Here is a 14,664-nt window from a genome sequence, read left to right on the forward strand (position 1 = left end):
TATGAGATTGGTATTTTTAAGCTCTTCTTCATTAATTTTCTCAAAGATAATAGTTTTTTATAATGAAATATTGCTATTCACATAAATATGATTATGAATTACAGGCAACAGCAGTGCGGGAAGCTTGCATGATACTTTTTATTTCACAATGAATTTCTGACATTACATTTGTATCATCTAAAGGGCACAGCTCAAGTCAACTTTAGGTAGACTCATACATACAGCAATAGAGTGACACCTACACAATGTAAGAGACACAACCTGGAAGAAAACACTCCCTATATTGTAGGTATTCCATTTTTTTCAGTGCACATCTTTGACAGTAAACCCTCATAAACAGACAAGCAGTGAGTGAGGCAGTTTGCTGCAGAGGCACAGCCCAAGGTCTCTCCTCCCCAACTGTAATGATTGAGATCAATAGGTTCATTCAGAGCTCCACGCTCACTCTAAAACACTGCAGTGCCAACAAAAAAAAAATTTGAGTTGGGCAGAATCAGCCAGGTACATTACTTAACTTGCAACCCATCCCATATTGACTGCTACGTATCGTCTGAGAGAGCATTGAATGAGCGTCTATGTCTGTCAGACAATGCAATACATATTGTACATGCATGCTCAGTTTCCTCTCTGATGAATATGTTACTGGGAGACCAACAATTATAAACATCTTTACAGGTGGTAGTCTTGTTCCAATTTTTCAACGTCCATTGCTGATCGGATTATGGACTTTGTCTTTGTGTCCGAGTTATATGGACTTCACAAAGTCTGCTATTGTCTCTCCAAAAACTCCCAACCTGTTACAACTAGTTATGAGTCGAGTTTAGTCGGACAGGAAAGCCTCATTGTGTAGCACAGAAGAAGCATCCCTGTGGTCTGCGGTCCTGTCTATGTAAAACTCTTCACTTTGAATCAGTCTGACTGTTAGACCCTGTGCTCTCCCTAAGGCACAGCACACATTCTCAACCACACTCAATGCCTCGCCAAATTACATGCCCCCTCTTTTCAATGACTTCATTTCATTGGTGTGAACACAAACAAAAACACCAACGCAACATCATTCAAATCCATGTATGGCAGTGAGACAATTGGTGGACATTGCAGGGAGAAAGGTACAATGTTGGGATGCACAGGGACTGTGTATCTCTTAAGAGTGACAGACACATTGTAAACCAGATTAGTGGTTTTGTGGTTTGCCACCTGGCTTAATCCTGCGCTCTACATTGCATGTCACTATCATGTAATCCGGTAAAAACAACAGTACGTTGCCACTTCCTGGTATTCATTACCATCATCCTGATCAAGGTTCTAACAATGGGTTGCTAATTGGGTTACAAAGATTACCTCCAACCTCTACATTGTCCTTAACAGTTTTAGCTAGATCAATTGAGAGGTTTTGCTCATGGATGGTACCTGCTCTATTCAGAGGTCTTCAAAATGGGATAGGTTGGGTTGATTCTTCTTGGGGAGGCGAGGTCACTTAGCCAAATTATCTGTGCATAAAGGACTACTGCCAAGCTTTAGTCCCTTTTTGCGTCATCCAAAAGTCATACAATGTCTCTATGTTAAACATAAGCAAACTACATTGAGCAATAAGTGGGCCTGCGAAGGAAATGATACACTATTGTTAGAAATAAAGACGTTATTTCCTCATATTGCATAAACTACAGAATTCCACAAAACTAATGTTACATCCGACTTCCTGTCAACACACATGTTGACTCATCCAGATACCCACACTCACATGTCATCAGAGAGCACATGGGCCTCATTTACACAATGGGCCAGCATAGCTCCAATCTTCAACATTCACAAGTGTGGTTACTGAGAATCAACCTATGGCGACCAATCTCATTTTAAACAAACTTCTGGCCAACAAAGGAGGGTGGGGAGATCTCCTGGCAGGCTCCGGCCCTGTAGGTGGCATCAAGGAAGGGGGTCCTATGGGCAGCAGCGCCCGCCATGGTGGCGTCAGTGTGCGAGCCAACCCACTGTAGCACACGGCTGGAAGGCCGGTGGTAGAGAGCCAACTGCCTGCAGCTGTAGCCACACATCCCAATCCCCACAGCTCCTAGGAGCATAGCCATGCCAGGCATGGTCTTCTCAGGAGGGCGCACCACGCATACATTATGGTAGGCTTGGGTCTGAAAGAAAAAAAGAAGACAAATCAATCAAAGTGTTGGCGTCCAAAACACAATAATCACGAAAAAATATTATCCACGGGTTCAGTGAACCCAGATTATGTTGTAACTTTTTGCCGAAGTATGAACTCCATCTCATGACCCTCAAAGTACTCACCTCAGGTATCTGCCCCATTAGATTCAGAACCATCTAACTTCTATTTACCGCATCTCTTTGAACAAACAAAAAACAATTTCCTGTACAGTCCTTTCACAATAATAAAGTGTTGAAAATAATAGAAACCTCATATTTTCCAACGTCGTTGTGTCACAGTCAGTTAAAAAGCCATTCCTGTCGCTCACTCACCCAATTCTTATTTCCATTTACAACTCAATGGGCTGTCACAGACTCAGACTTCTTCATTGTTTCTGTCGCCAAAAAGGTAATTATGTGACATGAACTAAAGCAAAATGCATCCTATAAACACAGAAAATGTAGCATGGATCGAGTAACTATATATACATATGTGATAAGTATGCAGTTCATTGTATTTGCATAGGTGATGCAGTTGATAGACCATATAACAGGCTAGCTGATGGCATCACAATGCTTAGTTTATACTTAGGTGATGTATACTTAGCCACGGGCTAAGCCTAAGTGTGTGCCTATAAAACCACTACATTGAAAGCAGTGATTACATCAGCCTTAAAGAACTACTCAATGGACCAGTGTAGACAAAGCATTCACCATGTAACCTGAACTTTAAATGGATATGTGCAGGGGGGTCCTTTTTGGGCATAAATCACAGTGAACACTTTGACACACCCAGAGGACTTCAACACTATGAAAACATACTAGATCATACATACAATTTGACTTCCACCTGAATTATATATGCAGAACATTCAAAGCAACCAAAAACAAAACTCACCTGCAGTAATCTGATGTAGCCTGGGGTGAGTCTTTGGAGTCGGAAAAACATTTTCCCAATGTTGAGAATTGAAGAAGCTCCCCTTCCTGGCCTCCCAGGAGGGGAAACCCGCTGACAGAGGGTCTGCCTGAGTGCGTGTGGTCACTTCGGCCTGTGTTCAGGTATCTGGTTCAAGGCGAACTTGTCTACCTTGATAATGTCTCCTTATATAACAGGCTGCAAGCAGTTGGTGTTTCTAAGGGGATTAAAAGGACTTGGCACACTGGGGCCAAGAAGTAAACAGAAACATGGCTGATCCCAGTACAGTATACACAAAGTAGGAGACACTTAAAAAAAAATTGTTATACAGCAACTCCTCATTTATCACGGTTACATGGCTCCAGATACTGTACATTTTTAAAAAACAATATTAAAGCCCTCTACACCTCAAATAACATCCCTATAGTCACTGTAACGTTTGTATTACTCAATAATGTAATATAATCCAGGAAATAAGCCATTTAAGTCATAAATTCTTACGTGTGTTGCAATAAACGTGTTCCAGACGTGTAGACAAAACGTGACGTCGGGGATTCACAGTTGAGTTTTAGCTGTATATTCTGACATAACTTACTGTCAATTTTTTACCCTTGATTCATTTTAATGGTTCTTTTCCTGGATGGAATAATTGTAACAAGGACACATTTCATGAATTAAATTGGGTTAGAATTTATTTGGGATTTTTCTCAAAATCACACTGGGTCAAAATTATACAGATTTAAATACAGCATATAAATATGCCACCAGTCATACTTCTCAACCAGATGGTTTTGTGGCTTTTAAAAGATGCTTTTGGTATAATTCTGTTTTGATATTTCACCACTCGTTACAGATTTGATAAGAGTTCATTTTAATTGATTGGTTTCCTGGAATGAACCCAGTTTTTAAGCACACTCCATAAATGTTCAATAAAGTTGAGGTCATCCTTTGGGAAGGCCATTCTATGGACTCCAAGTGAAACTAAATGTAAAGTACTGTAATAAGTGAGTAAACTGAAATAGCATATACTATACTGTATAATAGCAATAACAGTTTAATGAGCTCCAATACAAGAGGTGAATTAATAATGCTACCGAAGCAGAGTATAGCTGCTCCCTCTAATCGTTCGAGTCCTGAAAAGACAACATCTCTTAATCAACCCGACACAATGGCACTTCCTAGCTGTGATAATTCTCTGTCCTTTTCATGAACTCCTCCCCTGGCAAAACACTTTGGGTAAATGCTCCAGAATAGAATACATGAGCTTCAGGCTCCCCAGGAGGCGGTGGTGCTCAAAGTCATGCATCCAACATGCTGTGCTGCTATATTGAGTATAACTAGTTAGATAACTGCAACAAGTGTCAACAACCCTCTTGAGTAATATCAACAGTGATATAATTTATGTGGCTACATAGTGAAAAAGAGTGAAATAAAACACAGAACTGCACCTTGCAGTGATCTGCAGAAAGTTGTGATGCTTAACAAGCTGTTGGGTTAGTTCGCAAATTGTAAATGTCATGACAGCAAACAAAACCTGACTTCCAGCTGTGCTGACATTTGGTTTGCTGGTAATGAGGGGTTAGATAAAACAGACAAGTGTTTTTTTCCTATTAATTTAAACAATCTAAAAAAAATAACACTGAAGTAAATAACAGATCGATACTGTTTGGACTGAGCAGAATGTTTCATTTTATTGTTGTGTGATGCAAAAGAATTCAGACAGAATAGATTTTCCAATATGAAAATAAGGCAAGAGTTCATCCTTACATAGTGTCAGTAGCTGTGGGAGTCATTTCTTCTCTTCATGGGAAGAATGTCTGTTATACAGTACTGGAACAACGTTGCAACCAAAGTGCTTTCCTATGGAAAAACGAAGACAAAGTGTGGTATTGAAGTTAATAAATCAAAACACGCCGGCAACTTCACATCTGTGCATGGCAACATATGCAACAGTTGAATTTAGAAAAAACAGGAAATGGACACGGTGAAGCTGTACCACGGTCAGGTAAATCATCAGAGGAACTCCATGGTGTATAAAAATATGCCAGAAGGAAAGGTGATTTGTACTCGCCATCAGAGCACTTCTCTGCAGGCACATGGATCATTGGAATGAACAAAGCTGCAGTACAGTTTTAGAAAATTGTATGTCAAACTCCCATGAATGGAATGTGAAGGCCAATGGGTTCCCTGAAAATTATTTTTTTGGGGGGATAAAAAGATGAGTCAAGCGAATGAATCTTCACAAGAAAAAAAAAAAAAGAACTTTTGGCTGACTTTGATTCATAATCTGCTTCTTTGATACAATCTGCCCAGGGAGTTGCATTATCAAAGAGTGAAATAAGATGACTCGTACACTATGGAGAGCTTGGACATATTTGGCAAGCTTTCATGTAGTTGTGGAGCAGGTGCACATCGGAGAGGAAAGGAAGACTTACAACAGGCTTTGTCCACAGCGATGGACAGAGACACGCATCGCTCTGTGTCTTTTGACAGAGAATGAATTTTGGTGTCTACTACATGCCACCCTCCCTGTGTGTCACTGTCTCTCTCACACACACACACACACAAAGCAGACTCCCTACAAGTCCCTGCTGATCCTATTATGCCACACGGTAATCAATCACACACACGGATGAAAACGTGCCTGCAGGCTTGCGGTGCTTTGACAGAAGCAAAAGTTAAGGCAAGGTTAGCAGGTTTAAACATAGTACAGTATAACATGTATGGACAAGTTCAAGCGTATGGATTTGTAAATTAAGATCATGTATGTACATGTAAAGGCTGAAACGGGCAGGTCAAGGCAGGTTTAATCAGGTGAACCATACAGACATAAGCGTGGGAGGCATGAGCGGCAAGCATGGACTGACAAAGGCATGTTTGAACCTGCACCAACTAGCCCACAATGTGACGGACAAACATCTACGTAAATAAAAGGAGGGTTTTGAAGGTTGGATGAGCTTGACTGACTTCAATCCCGTCAAATAACTAGAACAGAGATTACAAATCTCTAACTTCACTTATAGCCCTCTATAGCGTAGACACTGTATTATGTACACACTTCACTGAGCTCTAAATCAGATGTCGCCGCATTCATGTGCTCCATGTAATTGTACCGAGGCCTTTAGTCTGGCTACTGTGACATCCTCTAAAGCGGCTAGCGGTGTCACCGAGAAGGCGTTTCTCCAATCCCGCAACTAAATAATCCACACCGATAGACTGTTGTAATTCTGGTAACAATTTAAGATCATGCATTAACCTGTGTTCATCTCGCTGCAAGTTTTGTGGTCGAATTGTAACAAAGTTCATTTTAGCTACACAGTATGCTGCCATTTACACTATATGTATGCTGAATTGAGATGTAGATTTTATTATGTTTTATACCATATTTGTAAATTATTAGCGACTTCGGGTGAATGACGTGCACAAAAGCACCACTAACCTGCAGACATCAGGAGTGCTGTTGCAGAGGTACTGCAGTGCCGTTTCTAGTCTGTCGCTCTCCTTGTGTTGAATAACTGGATGGTGTGGGCCTGCTTCAGGAGGAAGGTGTGCCTACTTCCACTGGTGATGCTGCTCAAAGGACCCTGCGACACCTGGACAACTGAGGAAGGTTCTCTGCATGCATTCAAGGTCACCAAAAAAAAAGGACGTTGGTTTTCCAAAATTGTCGTGGTGCAACGCATGTAATCAAATTTAAATAATCTCTACACTCACAATCATAGATTTTCATCATGGTCCGGAGAAAATCTGCCACCTGCCACTCTCGTCACATCATCATTCTCCTCGTCCTTCTCCTCTTGTTGTTTCTGGTATGTAAACTCCAGGGCAGACGCCCGAGGCATCAAGCCCATTGAGAGCAGCTTCTCTTTGTGCCGTTTCTTCTTCAGTTTCCTCCTCTTGTTCCGGCTAACACGCACCGCTTCCTCATCAGCTGGCATCCCATTTTGACCAATGTCTTTATTTGGAGCCATTCCATCATTCCTCAAGTCTCCCTCAAGATTCTGTCTCTTTTTTCTTTTTTTCCTTCTTCTTTTCGGTTCATCTGTTCCTAAATCTTGTTCCAGCTCTTCACCAAACTCTTGTAAGTTGTGTTCTGTAGGTAACAGGGAACATTATAATTAATATTTTCCAGAGTATAGTACTGCAAAAATAAGACTAACACTATGCCCCACCATTCTTATCCAAAAAATGTTTAGGCCTGTTTTAAAAAAAAAATTACACTTGTTTTAAAAGGTTTACTGATTTAGTCCTCACAGCTGAGCTGTCAAAACAATACAGTTTTGATTGTACACAGCCCATACAAGCCAGCTCAACTTTTCCAGTTCACAGAGACAGAGAAAATAATTTCAGGTGGGGATCAGCATTAAAGAAAATGATGAATACAGAATACAGGAATGAACCAACACTGTCATAAAAAAAGATAATTCTGGCAATTCATAAAATGATGACAGATAAGATACACAATATTTAAAAACAAAAAACTATCCATCTATTAATAAATTTAAACAGCCTAGTCAACTAATAACAGCTTGTGAAATGTTTATTATATCCCCTGAAGACCAAAAAGTGAGTTACCTTTCTTCAAATAACACTGCTGAAAAACCTACCGGTAATTGGCCAGCTTTAAAGACCATATGTGCTGCATTCAAGGAACAACAAAACCTTCATGGTCTGTTTCTCAAAAGAGAATTAAAGTAAGAAAAAGGTTGACTTTTAATTCAACAAACAGAAGGGAAACTGAATATAATTTTTGTTTTAATCCCATGAGCTCATTGATGCAAACCACTAGTCCATGATAATATAAGATTATTACTGTCTTACCAGATGGAGCCTCCACGCTATTTATGTTTTCAGGCTGGGGAAGGGTGACAGATGTCCCAGAATCAGCATTGTAGTCTGCAGGTGGGGGCAGGGCAGTGTACATGCGCCTGCTTTTCATTGCACTGTGTGTCATTTCAGCATTACCTGAAAAAGGCAGTTAAATATAGATGAATGAGCCACAATAGAGCAGAAAGGTGGTGGTAACATGCTTGTAAATGATACAAAAAGCTGGGTAATACAGCATCTTACTGTGAGTGTGAGAAGCTTTTCTTTTCTTATATTTATTATTGGCTAAAGCATCCACTAGACACGGTGAGCTTGGTTCCTTTTCCAATTCAGGGGTTGCAGGGTAAAGCTTCTGGAGTACCTTCGACTGGAAGACTAACATAGACAACACATTCAGTATTAGGAGTGGTATCTCATACATTGAAGTACATTTATACATGTGGTTAAATCTGAGGTTCTAATCGAAAGTAGGCATGTTTATGGTTGAGAAAGTGGCTCAACAAACCTGGGCTTTGTGTTCAAGATGCAGCTCAACAAAGCTCAAGTTCCCCAAACAAATTTAAATGCTACTGCAATGGTGGTTATCAACATACTTTCTCAAGTCTAGTTCTTGTTTTTTTGTTCAGTGTGCGTTCACATATTGTAACAGCTGACATTTGACATCATTGTTCTACTTCTAGAATAGAATAAAGAAGTGTTTTGTTTCGGACACCTAAGAGCTAGCTAACTAGCTACAGCATACGCTAGCTAGCCACATACACAATACGGTACGCATTTGTAGAATGTTCTACAGTTTCTTAGGCCCGCTTACCTTCTTTCCTGTGTGCCATATTAGCCGGCATAGAAGACTTAAAACGAAGACGACTGGTTGCCAGTTCGAAGTGGCTGGAGCGCCACAAATAGCAAGTGTATTTAGCTCGCTTTGGTATGTTGCTCCATTAAAGGTGACAGAATGATCCGCTCGGCACTGGTGAAACAATTTGATGTTAGGTTCAGTTAAACCAGCGTAATTTCTGGTTACAATATATATAATAGGTAAACTATGCTTCTCATAGTGTCTGTGCCGTTAACTCATTCCAAGCTTACAGCAAAATCAATGTATTAAAAACTAGTAAAGGGAACCGGATTTATGTCTTCTTCGTTTTGTTTTTTGGCGGTTGGCAAGCAATGTATGGAGTGCATTACCGCCACCTTCTGGAAATGAGCGTGGAAGAGACGCTATCGCCCCATTAAATATAAAAAAATAAATAAATAAGTACAGTTGTCAGCTAAATTCCATTCAAAATATTAGAGTTTGGATTGTGGTTAATGTCAGAGAAGATAACCTTTTTATCATGTCTCAATCATCTATTGTGTTTTCCACACTACTTTAATTCGGCTTATCGTTGAACTACGTATGTTAATGATATGCAAACTTTGTATAGAACTTCCATAGTACTTGTATACTAATGGAGTATATCGCCCCCTGTGTTTGAATGCTGTCATAACAGCAGTCTCACCAGGTGCAGGGCGGGGGTGAGGAGAGGGAGAATGAGATAAGAAAACTCAACAGCACCGCATGGCGAGGCATCAACACCAGGCTGACTTGGGTTTTGCTCACCGTCCAAACTTGATTTAGGATTTCAACATGTGAGTGGACTTTGCAAGAGGAGGATCCACCTAGAATGTCAGCTCTGAAGAAGGTAAATAATCCTCTTTGTAATATTTGTGCACACAATAAACTGCACAAAATATGTTATTCATTGTGCAGTAAAACAGTTATATAAATAGTATTTACAGTGTGTGTGCTGCAGCAATCAAAATGGATCATGACACTTTTGTGCTATAGAGTAATGATTTTGTAAAAAAAAATATCTGAATGAGCCACACATGACTTTTGCTTGATTGTGCATGCACTTGAATTGCCATTCCTCATCTATCTGTATCTAGACCACTTAAAGGGGATGTGATATGGCTGAAGAGCAACTCAGGCAGAAAGATGCCTGCTACAAGGTTAACTTCTACTGCATCGTGTATATTCATATAAATACTTGTCTGTGGGTGGATGTGCTTCAATGACTGTCAAGCCCTTGGCAGTTCTGAATGAGAGTGAAGCAACCTTACGCATGACAAAAAATGCAATACAAGAATTGAAGATTCTCAGTAACACTACACAAGCATACTTAAAAAGGTTACATAATATCTTGCAGTCATGTAGGCACAATTCCATGAGCACACTGGGATAGCGAGTCGAGTCTCTGTCCCACCTGTGGTTTGTATTGCATCTGTTTTGGTGTTGACGCTTATCTAGGATTGATGTCTAAACTCTTTGACACATCAGAGGGAAGTTATACAAAAAAAAGTACAACATGTTCACAACACACTGTGGCTGCCTTGGTGCTCGCTGCCAGCGTCAGATTGTCACAATGAAAGCGGTGCCACAAATAGGGGAAGATAATCTACCAAATTCCACTGCAATGCGGTAAGAAATGACAAGGGTACAATGAGTATATTATTATCATTAACTAAAAAAAGAAGGCAATCACTGTAAAACATAAAAACAATAACACATTCTACTTTAAAGGGATAGTTTGGATTTTTTGACATCCCCAACAGCAGTGTAGGGTATCAATGGCGACTTACCCCCCCACTTCGTCCCCGGGAGCCCAGTTCTGGTTGGATTTTGGTGAGGAGGAACATACAGTGGAATTTCTTGCGTTATTAATGGGATTGAGAACATGAGTTGTGTGTGTCTAAAGGTTTGGCCTGTACTGCAGTTCCGGTTAGTTTCTGGGGTCACTTAAGTAAAGAGATTGGCTTTTGAAAACAATATGAGTTATAAAGACTAATACATTTGTGTCATAAAAATGACTCCTTGAAAAAAATCAGACCTCACAATGGCTCGGTGTTACTGTCTGTTTGTACCAATTCACCTGTCCATTGTTGTGTATGTGATGAAAATGCATCAATGCTCTCACATCCTGTAGTAGTTGCTGTCATTTCTGTAGCAATGTCCCTTGAGAGTATTTGCATTGTCTGGTTGTTATTAGCATAAATGGTTTTTAACCATGAAATGTTTTCTTTTCCCAAGTGAAGGCTGAAATATAATTTTTCATCCTTTCCTTATAGCAGTGATTCTCAACTGGTGAGCTAGAGAGCTGCTTTCAGTATGGGTCACTGATTTTGCCAAAAAGAAAAAAAAGGTCTAATGACCCGATGTCCATGAATGCGCCTCGTGTCTGTGCTATTTTCTGGCTAGGTGTTTATGGGCGACTTGGTCAAGCTTGAGTGGGCGGGGCCATCCAACCACGTGATAAAAACAAGTCTTACTGCTTCACATTGTATTAAATGGGGGAATTTCGCCCACAATAAGACTTGCAGGTACACTATTCATGCCCTGTTAGAGCTAGGCTGAAGTGTGGTCTGCAGAAGAAATGGATTTTAAGTACAAAATCTTATACACTTTGTCATCTGGTGGTCAGTGACATGTATCTGCTTTGTTCAGACTTTGCTATGGCCACTTTTGTTCACACTTTTTCTCCACCAAAACTGCATTTACAGCTTTATATTGCATGCAGGTGTAGCAAAGCTAATACAGTTAATACAGGAAGCAGGCAGGAATAACTATCATTATTTTAAATCAGCGAAGAGGATAATTGACAATGTCTTTGTGAACATGAATTTGTTTCCATCAGGGTGTGTGCTGTACTGTATGCATGGATATGTAGCTTGTGTATGTAAAAGAGAGAGAAAATAAGAATGCTGTGGGTGGAGAGGTGTAAAATAACAGCTAAGAAATACAGGACACATCTGGAATTCTTGACAATGCTATGATGCACTGGGGTGTATCTCATAATATCCATGCTGAATATAATAAAGCTTTGTACATTACTTAAAGGAAATGTGATTTAATTAACAACACCCCTGATGTTCAGTAAACAGAAGACAAAAATAGGCCACTGGCACCGTTCACTATCATTTGTAAGCACTCTGGAATTGAAATCGTTACAGCAATATGCACTGACAGACCTTATCACACATGCTTTTAAATTTGTCAATGGGAGGCTTGTTTGGACCGTGCCTATACAGACAGCGACACGATAAGGCTCTCACAATCTGTTTCCAGATGCACAGCCAAGCTGCAAGTCCACATTTATTCAAGTGGTGATGCCATTTTAGTCTCCAATGGAGAGGAGTTAGTGCTGAAACATTTAGCAAGCTCTTTTCTCAACCGCTCTGCCATGTACAGATGTGTCATCCCTGCTGCTCCACCTCATGTCCTATTACTGTTATTATTCGGTCTTTTGCCTTATAATGAAATCATATTGTCTGATCAATGATAGCGAATCAAATTAATTGGACGTAGGTTGATCAATGTTAAAGCATAAAATCATGTGTGCCATTTATGTATGTTCTTTTCTGATTACAACGCAGTAAATACAAACCCTTTGATGCCAGTTAATGTCATTCTTTATGATTATTTTTCCAGGTTGTCCATGTCATACAGGCCAATTCTTTTTCATCATAGCAACAGCTGTTGTTTGACTCTTGGCTCGGTCGCTAAACAACTGCCAGATGCTCTTTGTCAATTTATGCACGATGGAAATGTCGGGTAAAAGTGAAGGTATAATTAAAGATATTTACCAGTGAGGAACTGTCTTGATGCCTTTACGATTACAAAACCCTTGCAACACAAACACTCAAGTTCTAATAGGCATTTTGCATAATTGTTGTTCAAAATTATGGTATATTTAGTCAAGCGATATAGTTACAGTTTCACACATATAAATAATCCGTACCAAAAACAGGCAAAAATGCAAAAAACACAAAGACGGATATACCTCAGGTCTGGTAGCCTGGCTAATTAATGATATTACTCTGAAATGATTGTCCTGTATGAGGGGCAGAAAGGAGATTACTGAAACTACTACAGTTTGTGTTCATGTAATGGATACTGGTGTGGTTGGGGCAAAAGTACTTTGGTAAACCTCACTCTCCGACGCCTTAAGTAGGTATCATTACTCAACTCTCATTCAGTGGAGATCGATGGATATGGTTTGAGCCTCTGCTATTAAAAGTGTTGTGCATTCTGCCACAACTGCCCCTCCGCACCCACCACCACCACCAACATAACCATCTTACATTCTCTTGTAGGAGAAACATGAATCCTCTAGGATGTCCACTCCTGCGACCCAGAACACGGTGAAGCTCCAATAGCAGCCACTAATAGCAACCGTGTGCTTCCGTGTAGCGGCATTTCAATTCTTAAGACTTACAAAGACCATAAAATTCATGTTTTTCTTTATGTTCCTGTTTATTTCCACACACTCACACATTATGAAGCCATTTTAGTGACGTTAGGAGTGTCGCTGAACAGAACTCGTGACATGACACTCATTACTTATGACAGTTTGGCACGAAAAAGCTCTGAAAGTACACCACTTCATAGTGAGGATAATGGGGGGGAACTGAGCAATGGAGCAATGGAAGCGTGAGGTCATGTGGTCTAATGAGTCCAGACTAACCCTGTTCCAGAGTGATGGGCACATCACGGTGTAAGGCAGATAATAAAATTCCAGAATAAAATTCCAGTGTGAGTGCTAACACTGCACTTAACGGGACACGCCTATTTCGACTAAAAAGTTAAATCTCCAAAAACCACCAACAGTGTTCTATTTACATAACTGACCTGTATATAAATAAACCATTCATTCATTCATTCATTCATTGTTTACCGCTTATCCTCATGAGGGTTGCGGGGGTGCTGGAGCCTATCCCAGCTGTCTTCGGGCAAGAGGCGGGGTACACCCTGGACTGGTGGCCAGCCAATCACAGGGCACATATAGACAAACAACCATTCACACTCACATTCATACCTATGGACAATTTGGAGTCGCCAATTAACCTAGCATGTTTTTGGAATGTGGGAGGAAACCGGAGTACCTGCAGAATTAAACTCGGGTCTCCTAGCTGTGAGGCCTGTGCGCTAACCACTCCTCCACCGTGCAGCCTTTCAGCCTTTGGAATGTGGCAGGGTACCAGAGTTACAGTACAGATAAATGAATAAATATTATCAGTTTCTCCAGTATTTCAAATTAAAGATATCAAAGAAAAAAATTCTGTCCCTTAATAATAGAAAATAATTGAAAAGCACTGTTCTAGTCCCAGGTAATAAGGAAAAAGCCATTCAACCAAATACAAAAAACCTTAATGAACTTATTCAGTATATGTTTGACACTTTATTTGTAAGACTGACCCTCCAGCGCAGAGGAGACATCATTGATCAGATATAACTTGTGCTTAATGATATAATTCAGTTTTATGTCATATAAACAACAGGTTAAACAAAAGTATGTACTGTATAGCCTTGTTGTAAAATTAGCAGATTCCTAAAATGTAATCCAACTGATCCGTCTTTGCAACAAAAAGCTTTTCTGAGGCTCAAAATACGGCTGTCCCAATTATATGTCCTACGCATTGTCCAAGTGTGTCATCTCATTCTGCCTGTCTTGAATCCTCCCTGCATGAACAGACCAAACACCGACACCTAATGCACTGATGTACGGTATGTAAAATTAGATGGCTTGTCTGTAATCCTTTTAACAAGGCAAGCGACAGCTTTGTGTTGTCTTGAGACGCTGACGAGACGCTGACAGTTTGTTCTCCACACTCCTCCAGTGTACGTACGTCGCTGCCAGCCGGCATCAATTAAAACTGTACCTCATGCAGCTGCTTGAGTCACCACAAACCAGCTCATGTATCTCTTGTATCTGCAAGGCTATTCATCTGCA

The 14,664-nt window shown here is 40.3% G+C and overlaps 3 protein-coding genes across 11 annotated transcripts in view; 1 reads left to right on the top strand and 2 right to left on the bottom strand.

The window, feature by feature from the left end:
• Positions 1-114: 114 nt before the first annotated feature.
• zgc:193593 (uncharacterized protein LOC564090 homolog) lies at positions 115-3,245 on the bottom strand. Its single transcript, XM_058090775.1, has 2 exons — positions 3,050-3,245; positions 115-2,141 (listed from the first exon to the last, which is right to left on the bottom strand). Exons 1-2 carry the CDS (start codon positions 3,098-3,100, stop codon positions 1,854-1,856), a joined length of 339 nt encoding a protein of 112 aa, XP_057946758.1. The 5' UTR covers positions 3,101-3,245; the 3' UTR covers positions 115-1,853.
• A 1,487-nt stretch (positions 3,246-4,732) lies between these two features.
• LOC131140707 (glutamate-rich protein 1) lies at positions 4,733-9,020 on the bottom strand. Its single transcript, XM_058091373.1, is given in 7 exon segments — positions 4,733-4,927; positions 6,515-6,582; positions 6,585-6,682; positions 6,788-7,160; positions 7,889-8,032; positions 8,138-8,269; positions 8,706-9,020. Coding segments are annotated over 7 exon segments (933 nt in total). The 5' UTR covers positions 8,737-9,020; the 3' UTR covers positions 4,733-4,840.
• Positions 9,021-9,406: 386 nt separating this feature from the next.
• Positions 9,407-14,664, top strand: part of dlgap2a (discs, large (Drosophila) homolog-associated protein 2a) — a 152,102-nt gene continuing 146,844 nt past the window's right edge. For 6 of the 9 annotated variants that reach the window (XM_058090768.1, XM_058090769.1, XM_058090757.1 and 3 more), the window contains exon 1: positions 9,407-9,576. In XM_058090768.1, the coding sequence (XP_057946751.1) occupies positions 9,559-9,576 (18 nt within the window). In that variant the 5' untranslated portion in view covers positions 9,407-9,558. The remainder of the gene's footprint in view (positions 9,577-14,664) is intronic. The other 3 variants (XM_058090765.1, XM_058090767.1, XM_058090766.1) reach the window with 2 other exon arrangements.

This window comes from Doryrhamphus excisus, chromosome 13, assembly GCF_030265055.1.
Source record: "Doryrhamphus excisus isolate RoL2022-K1 chromosome 13, RoL_Dexc_1.0, whole genome shotgun sequence".
In the NCBI taxonomy this organism is placed as follows: Eukaryota; Metazoa; Chordata; class Actinopteri; order Syngnathiformes; family Syngnathidae; genus Doryrhamphus; species Doryrhamphus excisus.

Excerpts from the sequence above, each read along its gene's own strand:
- zgc:193593 (XM_058090775.1), bottom strand. The coding sequence starts at position 3,100 with ATGTTTTTCCGACTCCAAAGACTCACCCCAGGCTACATCAGATTACTG. Across the intron at positions 2,142-3,049 it reads GCTACATCAGATTACTGCAG|ACCCAAGCCTACCATAATGT; the intron begins GTGAGTTTTGTT and ends TTTTTCTTTCAG.